The 13163-nt window shown below is 36.8% G+C and overlaps 1 protein-coding gene across 2 annotated transcripts in view; it reads right to left on the bottom strand.

Annotated features, from left to right (window-relative positions):
- Positions 1-13163, bottom strand: part of AEBP2 (AE binding protein 2) — a 160950-nt gene that overhangs the window by 34387 nt on the left and 113400 nt on the right. For both annotated transcript variants that reach the window (XM_055095458.2, XM_055095459.2), the window contains one exon: positions 1-13163. This exon is cut by the window's left edge and continues 34387 nt beyond it. In XM_055095458.2, coding sequence (XP_054951433.1) covers positions 13043-13163 — 121 coding nt within the window. In that variant the 3' untranslated portion in view covers positions 1-13042.

The following is a 13163-nucleotide window of genomic DNA, read 5'->3' as shown; positions in this document are numbered from 1 at the left end:
GGCGATTCCTCAGGGATCTAGAACTAGAAATACCATTTGACCCAGCCATCCCATTACTGGGTATATACCCAAAGGATTATAAATCACGCTGCTATAAAGACACATGCACACGTATGTTTATTGCAGCACTATTCACAATAGCAAAGACTTGGAACCAACCCAAATGTCCAACAGTGATAGACTGGATTAAGAAAATGTGGCACATATACACCATGGAATACTATGCAGCCATAAAAAAGGATGAGTTCATGTCCTTTGTAGGGACATGGATGAAACTGGAAACCATCATTCTCAGCAAACTATCGCAAGGACAAAAAACCAAACACCGCATGTTCTCATTCATAGGTGGGAACTGAACAATGAGAACACATGGACACAGGAAGGGGAACATCACACTCTGGGGACTGTTGTGGGGTTGGGGGAGGGGGGAGGAATAACATTAGGGGATATACCTAATGCTAAATGATGAGTTAATGGGTGCAGCACACCAACATGACACATGTACACATATGTAACAAACCTGCACATTGTGCACATGTACCCTAAAACTTAAAGTATAGTAATAATAAAATTTAAAAAAAAAAGAAAAAAAAGGAGAAGATAATGGTTCAGAAGAAAAGCACAAGAATTTGGGGGGAAGGGAAGAGTGGCAATAAAAACGTATGCCTGTTGAAGTGTTTTTTTAAACCACTTCCAGAAATAACTGGCAAAATAAAGCCTCTAAATGTTTAAGCCAAATTAAAAAAAAAAAAAGAAAGAAAGAAAGAAAGAAAAGGCATCCAAATAGGAAGACAGGAAGTCAAACTATCTCTGTTTGCAGTCAAAATGATTCTACATGTAAAAAACCCCATAGTCTCTGCCCAAAAGTTCTTTGGTCTCATAAACAACTTCTGCAAAGTTTGAGGATACAAAACCAATGTACAAAAATCAGTAGTACTTCTACACACCAACAATGACCAAGGTAAGAGCCAAATCAAGAAAACAGCCCCATTCACAATAGCCACAAAAAGAATAAAATACCTAAGAGTACAGCTAACCAGGGAGTTGAAAGATCTCTACAATGAGAATTACAAAACGCTGCTAAAAGAAATCAGAGATTACACTAACAAATGGAAAAACATTCCATGCTCAAGGATAGGGAGAATCAATATCATTAAAATGGCCATACTGTCTATAGCAAAAATGTTATACCTATCAAACTACCAATGACATTCTTCACAGAACTAGAAAAATACATATATTTTAAAATTCGTATGGAACCAAAAAAAGAGCCTGAATATCCAAGGCAATCCTAAGCAAAAAGAACCAGGCTGAAGGCATTATGTTACCTAGCTTCAAACTACACTACAAAATGTAGTAACGAAAACCATACGGTACTGGTACAAAAACAGACACGTAGCCCAGAGGGACAAAACAGAGAGCCCAGAAATAATGTTGCACACCTACAATCATCTGATCTTTGACAAAGTTGACAAAAAGAAGCAATGGGGAAAGGACTCCATATTCAATAAACAGTGCTTGGATAACAGGCTAACCATATGCAGAAGATTGAAATGGGCCCCTTTCTTACACCATACACAAAAATCAATTCTAGATGGAGTAAAGACTTAGACATAAAACACAAAACTATAAAAACCCTGGAAGATAACCTAGGAAATACTAGTCTGAGCATAGACCCTGGCAAAGATTTCATGATGAAGATGCCAAAACCAATTGCAATGAAAACAAAAATTGACAAACGGGACCTAATTAAACTTAAGAGCTTCTTCACAGCAAAAGAAACAATCAACAGAGTAAACAGACAACCTATAGAATGACAGAAAATATTTGAAAACTATGCATTTGACAAAGGTCTAATGTCCAGCATCTGTAAGGAACTTAAACAAATTTACAAGAAAAAACAAACAACCATATTAAAAAGTGAGCAAAGGACGTAAGCAGACACTTTTCAAAAGAGGACATAAATGTGGCCAACTAGCATATGAAAAAGAGTCCAATATCACTTACAGAAATACAAATCAAAACCACAATGAGATACTGTCTCACACCGTCAGAATGGCTATTACTAAAAAGTAAAAAATAACAGATGCTGGCAAGGTGGCAGAGAAAAAGGAATGCTTACACACTGTTGGTAGGAGTGTAAATTAGTTCGACTATTGTGGAAAGCAGTGTGGTATTTGACCCAGCAATCCCATTGCTGGGTATATACCCAAAGGAATATAAATCATTCTATCATAAAGACACATGCACGCATATGTTCATCGCAGCACTATTCACAATAGCGAAGATATGGAATCAACCTAAATGCCCATCAATGGTAGGCTGGATAAAGAAAATGTGGTACCTATACACCATAGAATACTGCACAGCCATAAAAATGAATGAGATCATGTCCTTTGCTGGAACATGGATGGAGCTGGAGGTCACTGTCCTTAGCAAACTAATGCAGAAACAGAAAAACAAATGCTGCATGTTCTCACTTATAAGTGGGAGCTAAATGATTAGAACATATGGACACTAAGAGTGTAACAAAAGATACTGGAGCCTATTTAGGAGTGAAGGGTAGTAGGAGGGAGAAGAACAACAGCAACAAAAAATAACTATTGAGTACTAGGCTGAGAACCTGAGTGATAAAATAATCTGTACCCTGTAACATGAGTTTACCTATATAAAAAAACCTGCATATGTACCTGTGAACCTAAAATAAATGGTAAAAAAAAAAACTATAAGTGTTTTATGTAAGCTTCATGGTAATCACAAAGAAAAACCTGTAATAGATACAGAAAAGATAAAGAAAAAAGAATAAATGCATAACACTACAAAAAAATTATCAAATCACAAAGGAAGACAGTAAAAGATTAAGAAAGGAACTACAAAAGTCAGAAAACAATTAACAAAATGACAATAGTAAGTCCTTACCTACCAATAAGTACTTAAAATGTAAAAGTACTTTTAATTGGCTGAATGGATTGAAGAAAAATATTCAACTATATGTTGCCTACAAGAGACTTACTTTAACTTCAAGGGGACACAAACATAGACTGAAAGTGAGAGATGAAAGAGATATTACATGCAAATGGTAACCCAAAAAGAGTAGGTGTGGCTATATTTTTATCAGACAAAATAGACTTTAAGTCAAATACTGCTACAAGAGACACAGAAGAGTATTATGTAACAATAAAGGCATCATTTCATCAAGTGAATATAATAACTGTAAATACATATGCACCCAACACCACAACACTCAAATATATTAAACAAACATTATCAGAACTGAAGGGAGAAATAGGCAGCAATACAATAACAGTGTAAACAGAGGAATTTCAATACCTCACTTTCAACATTGGATATATTATCCATACCAAAAAAAAAATCAATAAAGAAATAGCAGACACGACCAACACTATAGACCAACTGAATCTAATAGACATATACAGAACATTCCATTTAATACACATTCTTTGCAAGGGCACATTGAACATTCTCCAGGATAGGTTACATATTAGGCCACAAAACAAGTCTTAACACATTTAAGAAGATTGAAATCACATCAAAGGTGCCAATAATAAACAATGAAAAAAGATAGTTTCCTCAATGAATGGTGTTGGGAAACGATATACATATATATATGCAAAAGAATAAAATCAAACTCTTATATTACACCATACACTAAACTGACACAGAAGAGAGGTCTCAGAGGTTCTTCATTCAGGTCTACTATGGGACATTTGTGGGTATCAGTTAAAGGGACACTTCTGGGAGGATTATAGGCATGCTATGTTTTAATATGCAAGGCACAGGCTGGACATCAGCCCCCATTCACTGACTAGGCAGGGTGTTATTTTACGGTGAACAATTTATGCATTTGTAAGTAGAAATCCAGCTCTTATGCCACAAGGCATGGCCTGAGTCCAACCATGCTTAAAATTATGTACATTTATTAATTTAATTTCCCCATATCCATTTCATTTTGCAAATTGTACCTCCCTCCTACACTCCATGTGTATCTGTAGTGCTTTTCAATCAAGGGGCCCATGCCTTGGACAAAAAGGAGGTTGTAGGACTCAAGATGGACAAAGTACCTGATCCCTTAATTACAATAATTGGCCAAGGAATAGGCATCTGGTCCCAAAAGTGCCAATAAGTTTCTTTCCTGCAGTGAGATAATTTTCTGCTGATGAGATGCCTGAGCTGTGGTTTTTGTCTAAAGCAGCAGATCACAACTTGATATACAGGAAGCCTACAAAGTTTTTCAAAAGCTAAGCTAAATTGGTCAAAGACAGTTCAAAATGAAAAAGAGATCTCAAAAAGAAATCAAGCTGAGAATGCTACTCAGATGCAAGCACAAGCCATTTCTTAATGAAAAAGTAAGTGTGACTCAGAAGTTTGACCCACAACTCTGAAGGAAGACCCAAGAGCCACAGAGAACCACTCTAAAGGAGCAAGAATGAGTGAGTATTCCCTCTTCCCAGAGTAAGTAGAAATGGTGACATGTGCCCAGCTTGATTTCAAAACTGCTATAGACCAATAACAGCTACTTGCCTCCTTTCTTACCCCTTTTAAACAGGATTGTCCTGTGTGGTTATCCTACCTCTGTCCCATCTTTATATGCAATGTATATGGCTGTCAGACAACTTGCCACTTTTATTTACAGGGCCCTTTTCCTAAGAAACCACACCAAAGAATCCCAGACACCCTGGGATAAAGAGATAACTTGTTTTACATAAACAATATTTGTTGATAAAACTTTTAACATTATTTTGCTACATACATACACATATACTCTCATTCTTTATAACTATTTTTTCTCATGATTGCAAAATAGTTAAATTAGAAAAATGCAAATTGCTTTATTTTCTCCCTTATTAATATAGGTTCTCTTCCTATAATAAATAGAGATGTTAAGATAATCTCTCTAAACATAGCTTATTTGTTCCTTGCAATTATAACTACAGGAAAAATTATTAGAATTATGATTACTGGAGGGAAAAATATCTAAAATTCTGTGGTTCATTATTTATTGCCAAGTCACTTTTGAAAAAGAGTGAAGGGATTTACAGTGCCTCCAGAAAAAGGGAATATTGCCAGTGTCTCCAACATCTTGTCAATATTGAATTCCTCATTTTTGTTTATATCATTCTTAGTTTGGTTTTTTTACCAATTTTTAAATTTTAGATTAATATTTGTAAGTTGTTTTATGGAATCTTTCTCTACTACCATAACCATTGTCCATTTTTCCATTAACTTAATGCTTTCCTTAATATTTTTCTTCATAAATATTTTTATATTAGGTCTTAATCATTTATTACATATATTTGCCATTTTGTTTCTTTTACTTTCATTGCACAGAAGCCTTACCTGTGCACCTAAAGGAAAAAAGATTCTCACTCACATTAGGATAAGCATATCACTTCTAATGTTTTATGAATTTTCTTTAAATACTTAACACTTATCTAATTACAGATGACTTATTAAAAAGGGGTTAGCATAAATATTAACTAACCTAATTCTCACTGGATCATTCTTGCAACTGTGTTAGAGAGGCATTCTCCAATTTTTGCCCTGTGGATAAGTTCCTAGCTTCAGGACAACTGTATGTAATAGCGAAATGGAAAAGAGAAAGAGAATATTCATGTTACATCGTCTCACTGTATTCCTTATGTATCTTTTTATTCCTTATGTATCTTTTGTTCATACACATTTTTCCATCTTTTATTCCTTCTGTACATAATTCTGGGTAATTGTTTCTGACTTATCTTATAATTTACTAATTTCCTCTTCAGCTGTAATTAATTTGTTACTAAATCCATCGATTAAGTTCTTAATTTTGGTTATTTTTTTATTTCTAGATTTTCTATTTTGTTCTTTTTAAATATTTTTCAGCTTTCTGTCAAAGTTCTTGAATTGTCTTTTACTTATTTAGCATAATTAGCATAGTTTTAAATATGTATATTAAATATGTACATCCATTATATGAATCCCCTGTGAGCCCAGTGATATTGTCTATTGCTTCTCTTGTTTCTCACTCACATTGTCTTGCCTTCTGTGTGTCTACCAGTTATTTGTGATTAAGTGCAAGACATTGTATATGTACAAAACTGCAAAAATTATTTAAGACTTAAAATAATTTTATCTTCCCCCAAAGAAAATTTTACATTTGCCATAGACATAAGGCTATGGACAATAGCAATACCTAATCACATTAATTTATCAGAAATTGAGATTATTAAAACCTGGGCTTCATTCTCTACGAGAACTGTTCCACTTCTGGTTGGACCTTAGTCTTCCTGTGTAGCTCTTTAGGCTCTAACTCAAAGTTTGCAGGGGCATCCCTCTCAGTGGATCTGGACTGCAATTTGTGTCCCACCAACCTCACAAGACAGTCCATTCTCTGTTTAGCCTCTCAGCTGTCCCTTCTGGAATCCACTGATGCTTTCAGGGAAAAAATATTTCCCAGTGTTGCAATGTTGGGTTCAGCTCTTTGAATTTCCTTTTCCTGAATCTTGGTCCCATAATTCCTTTACTGCCTCATTAGCTCTCCATTGCTATCCAGCATACTTTCTTTTCCTTTTTTTTTTTTTTTTTTTTTTTTTTTTAGACAGAGTCTCACTCCATTACTCAGGCTGGAGTGCAGTGGCATGATCTGGGCTCACTGCAACCTCCACGTCTTGGGTTCAGCCGATTCTCATGCCTCTGTCTCCTGAGTAGCTGGAAATACAGGCATGCACCACCATACCCAGCTAATTTTTGTATTTTTGGTAGACATGGGGTTTCGCCATGTTGGCCAGGCTGGTCTGGAACTCTTGACCTCAACTGATCTGCCTGCCTTAGCCTCCCAAAGTGCTGAGATTAACAAGTGTGAGCAACCAGGCCCAGCCAAGCATACTTTCTTTTCACTCTGTCTAGTTTTCTAGTTATTCTCAAAAAAATAAACTATCTGGTATTACTGAAAGTGGTACCAATAAACTTTTCCTCATTATCTTGATTTATTTATTTAATAAAGTTTAATTTCATGTTGGATTTTCTCTTAATTTTAGTGCTGCAATCTTTTGTTCCCCTTCTATTGCCAGGATTAATATTATATATGAAAGTAAGGCCTTTTTTACCTTGAGTTATGTTTTTCTCAAGATTCTCTATGTTTCCTGTCTCATTAGTAATAGGTTTCATAAGCTTTGTGAGTTTAAATTGTAAGTTCTCATTGTTTTGGGCGGGGGGGAGGCAAGAGGGCCTGAGCTCTTGTTTTTGTAGTCTTTTTCAGCTACAAATTTTTCATTGATTGGCACACACATTTTTAGCATGGATAAAGAAACTGTGGTGTATATATATATATACAATGGAATACTACTCAACCATAAAAATGAACAAATTAACAGCATTCATAGCAACCTGGATAGATTGGAGACTATTAATCTAAGTGAAGTAACTCGGGAATGGAAAACTAAACATCATACATTCTCACTCACAAGTGAGAGCTAAGTTATGAGGATGCAAAGGTGTAAGAATAACACAGTGAACTTTGGGGACTCAGGAGGAAAGGGTGGAAAGCGGGTGAGGAAATAAAAGACTACAAATTGGGTTCAGTGTATACTGTTCGGGTGATGGGTGCACCAAAATCTCACAAATCACCACTAAAGAACTTACTCATGTAACCAAATGCCACCTGTTCCCCAAAAACCTATGGAAATAAAAAAAATTGATAAATAATTAAAAATAAATAAATAGGAAAATCTAGAAGAAATTTATAAATTCCTAGATACTTACAACCTACCATGATTAAACCATGAAGAAACCCAAAACCTGAACAGACCAATAACAAGTAATGAGATTGAAGCCATTCATAATAAAAGGTCTCTCAGCAAAGAAAAGACCTGGGCCCGATGGCTTCACTGCTGAATTTTACCGAACATTTAAAGAAGAATTAACATCGGAGTAGGGCAGAGGATTGGTGAGGGACAGGGTGGGGAGAAAAAAAAAAGAAGAATTAACTTCAATCCTACTCAAACTATTCCAAAAAATAAAGAAGGAAGGAATACTTCCAAGCTCATGCCACAAGGCCAGTATTACCCCGATACCAACACCAGACAATTACACATTTAAAAAGAAAACTATAGGTCAATATCCCTGATATTGATGTGAAAATCGTCAACAAAATACTAATTCAACAACACATTCAAAAGACCATTCATCACGAACAAGTGTGATTTACTCCAGAGATTCAAGGATAGTTCAACATATAGAAGTCAATCAATGGGATATATCATATCAACAGATTGAAAGACAAAAACCATGTGATTACTTTCAACTGATGTTGAAAAAGCATTTGATAAAATTCAACATCCCGTCATGATAAAACCCTCAAATAACTGGATATAGAAGAAACATATCTCAACATAATAAAAGCCATATATGACAGACCCACAGCTATTATCACATTGAATGGGGAAAGACTGAAAGCCTTTTCTCTAAGATCTGGAACATGACAAGGATGCCCACTTTCACCTCTGTTATTCGACATAGCACTGGAGGTATCAGACAAGAGAAATAAATAAAGATCATCCAAATTGAACGGAAGAAGTCAAATTACCCTTGTTTGCAGATGATATGACCTTATATTTGGAAAAACCTAAAGACTCAACCAAAAAACTATTAAATAAATTCAATAAAGTTACAGGAAACAAAGTCAACATACCAAAATCGGTAGCATTTCTATATGCCAATAGTGAAATCTGAAAAAGAAATCAAGAAAGTAATCCCATTTACAATAGCCACAAATAAAATTAAATACTTAGGAATTAACCAAAGAAATGAAAGATCTCTATAATGAAAACTATAAAACACTGATGCAAGAAATTGAAGAGGACATCAAAAAATGTAAAGATATTCCATCTTCATAGATTGGAAGAATCAATACTGTTAAAAAGTCCACACTACCCAAGCAATCTACAGACTCAATGCAATCTCTATCAAAATACCAATGACGTTCTTCACAGAAAAAGAAAAAAACAATCCCAAATTTCAACGTGGGCAACATGGTAAAACCTCCTTTCTACTAAAAAAAATTACAAAAATTAGCTGGGTATGGTGGCACAGGCCTGTAGTCCCAGCTATTTGGAAGGCTGAGGTGGGAGGATCACCTGAGCCCAGGAGGCAGAGGTTGCAGTGAGCCGAGATCATGCCACTGCACTCCAGCCTGGGTGACACAGTGAGTCCCAGTCTCAAAAAGAGGGAAAAAAAGGTAAAACAATCCTAAAATTTATATGGAACCACACACACACACACAAAAACCAACAAAAACAAACAAAAAAAAACAGAAAATTTTAAGCAAAAAGAATAAAACTGGAAGAATCACATTACCTGACTTCTACAGAGCTATAGTAACCAAAACAGCATTGTACTGGCATAAAAACAGACAGACACATAGACCAATAGGACAGAACAGCGAACCCCAAAACAAATCCGTACGTCTACAGTGAACTCATTTTTGACAAAGTGCCAAGAACAAACACTGGGGAAGAGGCAGTCTCCTCAATAAATGGTGCAGGGAAAACTGGATTTCTATATGCAAAAGAATGAAATTAGGCCCCTATCTTTCTCCATATACAAAAATCAAATCAAAATGGATTAAAGACTGAAATCTAAGATCTCAAACTATGAAACCACTAAAAGAAAATATTTTAAATACTATTATGTATAATAATAATAACAATAAAGAGAGAGAGAACATTGGGAAACTCTCTAGGACATCAGTCTGGGCAAAGATTTCTTGAATAATACCTCATAAGTACAGGAAACCAAAGCAGAAATGGGCATATGGGATCACATCAAGTTAGAAAGCTTCTGCACAGCAAAGGAAACAATCAACAAAAAGTGAAGAGACAACCCACAGAATAGAAGAAAATATTTTCAACTACTCACGTGACAAGGGATCAATATCCAGAATATATAAGGAGCTCTAACAACTCTATAAGAAAAAATCTAATAATCCGATTAAAAATTGGCAAAATATCAGAATCAACATTTCTCAAAAGACATACAAAAGGCATACAGATACATGAAAAAGTGCTCAACATCATTATCACCAGATAATGCAAATCAAAACTACGATGAGATATCATCTCACTCCAGTTAAAATGGCTTTTATCCAAAAGACAGGCAATCGCAAATGCTGGCAAAGATGTGGAGAAAAGAGAACCCTTGTACACAGGTGGTGGGAAGGTAAATTAGTATAATCACTGGGGAGAACAGTTTGGAGGCTCCTCAAAAAACTAAAAATAGAGCTACCATATGATCCAGCAATCCCACTGCTAGTTTTCTATCCAAAGGAAAGGAAATTCCAGTCGGGCGCAGTGGCTCATGCCTGTAATCCCACCACTGTAGGAGACAAAGGCAGGAGAATCGCTTGAGCTCGGGAGTTCAAGACCAGTCTGAGCAACATGCCAAAACCTCATCTCTACAAAAAATATAAAAATTAGCTGGGCATGGTGCTGCGCACCTATAATCCCATCTACTTGGGAGGCTGAGGCAGGAGGATTGCATGAGCCCATAAGGTTGAGGCCTGAGTGAACCATGATCACACCACTGCACTCCAGGAGCCTAGGCAGTGGAGCAAGATGCTGTCTCAAAAAAAAAGCAAATCAGTATATCAAAGAGAGATCTGCATTTGCATGTTTACTGCAGCACTATTCACAAGATTTGGAAACAACCAAAGTGTCTGTGAACAGATGAATGGATAAAGAAAATATGGTACTTATACACAATGGTGTACTATTCTGCCATAAAATAAGAACAAGATACTGTCCTTTGCAACAGTGTGGATGGAACTGGAGGTCATTATGTTAAGTGAAATAAGCCAGACACAGAAAGACAAACTTTGCCTTCTCACTTATTTGTGGAAGCTAAAAATTAAAACAATTAAACTCATGGAGATACAGAGTAGAACAGGGTAAATGATGGTTACCAGAGGCTAGGAAGGGTAGTGGGGGAAGACTGGGGAGGAAGTGGGAATGGTTAGTAGGTACAAAAAAATAGAAAGAATGAATAAGATCTAGTATTTATTATAGCACAACAGGGTGACTGTAGTCAATAATTTAACTGTACATTTAAAAATAACTAAAGCGTATAATTGGATTGTTTATAACACAAACAATAAATGTATTGAAGTGATAGATACCTCATTTACATAATCATAATAATGTGATCATTATGCATTGTATGCCTTTATCAAACTATCTCATGTACCCCATACATATGTACCTACTATGTATTCACAAAAATTTAAATTAAAAAAATTTTTAAAAGGCCAGGTGCAGTGGCTCACACCTATAATCCTAACACTTTGGGAGGCTGAGGCAGGAGCACTGCTTGAGCCCAAGAGTTTGAGACCAGCCTGGGCAACATAGCAAGATCCTGGGTTTTTTCGTTTGTTTTTTGTTTTGGGGTTTTTTTCAAGACGTAATCTTGCTCTGTCACCCAGGCTGGAGTGCAGTGGCATGATCTTGGCTCACTGCAACCTCTGCCTCTCGGGTTTAAGCAATTATCCTGACTCAGCCTCCAGAGTAGCTGGGATTACAGGCATATGCCACCACGCCCAGCTAATTTTTTTTTTTTTTTTTTTGGTATTTTTAGTGAAGACAGGATTTCACCATGTTGGCCAGGCTGGTCTCAAACTCCTGACCTCATGATCCGCCCGCTTTGGCCTCCCAAAGTGCTGGGATTACAGGTGTGAGCCACCGTGCCCAGCCAGCAAGACCCTGTTTCTACAAAAAATTTAAAAATTAGCCAGGCATGGTGGCACCTGCCTGTAAGTGCCAGCTACTTGGGACTGAAGTGAGCTGCAGTCATGCCACTACACTCCAGTGAGGTCAAGGCTGCAATGAGCTGTAGTCGTGCCACTGCATTTCAGCCTGGGTGACAGAGCAAGACCCTGTCTCAAAAACAACAACAAAAAAAAATTTTTTTAATCAAAGGTTATGGCTCAGGCCTCCTGACATAAGTAAAGGAGGACACAGCTAAATTAGAAGGCTTTCATTTTTGCCAAGGTGTTTGGGGTGAAGCAAAGAAACACAGACAGACTTGCCATTCACTGCCCAATAAAACAAACCAAGGAAAGACCACAAAAGGAAATGCTCCCTCCTCAGGCTATGGCAAATGTCAATCATGTCAGCCCTTGGGAATTTAGAATTGGGACCCGCGTGAGGGAAAAGGAGAAAATCTTAAGGAGCCATGTCCGCACTGGTATTATTGTGAACTGAAACTGACATAGCAATTGCAAGATTGGACTGAGGAAAAGAAAAGGATGAGATTGATTAGATCAAGCTGCCTAACATTAGACAGGCTGAGAGTTTAGTCTGGTCAGAAATCAGCCATTACATATTTTAACTATTTTTTAAGTGTCATTAAAAACACCAACTTTGAACACATTGCAGACCACCAACGTGTTAATTTCCATGCCAGCTTCTTCATGTTTTTGCAGACCTTGACATATAGCTGCTTTAGCCATCTCTGGCATATATATAATGTATTGAGTAGGTAATAATTCTACACAAGGCTTTTTCTTTTCTTATTTTTAAATTCAGACTTGCACATGGCCTCTCCCATAAAATTATACAGGGGAATAGACTTACCATAGCACACATTAATCAAATTCATCAAATGCCAGACGAGGCTGAAGTGCTTCTGCTCAGCAGTTGCTCTTGTCAGAAAGCCAAAGAAGGCTGTACAGCAATAAGCACACAAGTAACACATGTCATGATAATTATTCGAGATTAAGGCTTATTGTAAGTTTTGGACACTTTTTGTTTAGATTTTTACTTTTTTTTTTTCTAGTGAGATAAAGTAATCACCTGTAAAAGCAGAAATGAATCATTGGTGTAAAAATTAAACTTGGCTGGGCACGGTGGCTTACGCCTGTAATCCCAGCACTTTGGGAGGCCGAGGTGGGCAGATCACCTGAGGTCGGGAGTTTGAGACCAGCCTGGTCAATATGGTGAAACCCCGTCTCTACTTAAAATACAAAATTAGCCAGGCGTGGTGGCGGGTGTCTTTAATCCCAGCTACTCAGGAAGCTGAGGCAGAAGAATCGCTTGAACCCGGGAAGCGGAGGTTGCGGTGAGCCAAGATCGCGCCATTGCACACCAGCCTGGGCAACAAGAGTGAAACTCCAT

The sequence above is a fragment of the Pan paniscus genome, chromosome 10, assembly GCF_029289425.2.
Source record: "Pan paniscus chromosome 10, NHGRI_mPanPan1-v2.0_pri, whole genome shotgun sequence".
NCBI lineage: Eukaryota > Metazoa > Chordata > Mammalia > Primates > Hominidae > Pan > Pan paniscus.
Note: the sequence above shows the minus strand (reverse complement) of the source record. Positions and strands in the feature narration are given on the sequence as shown.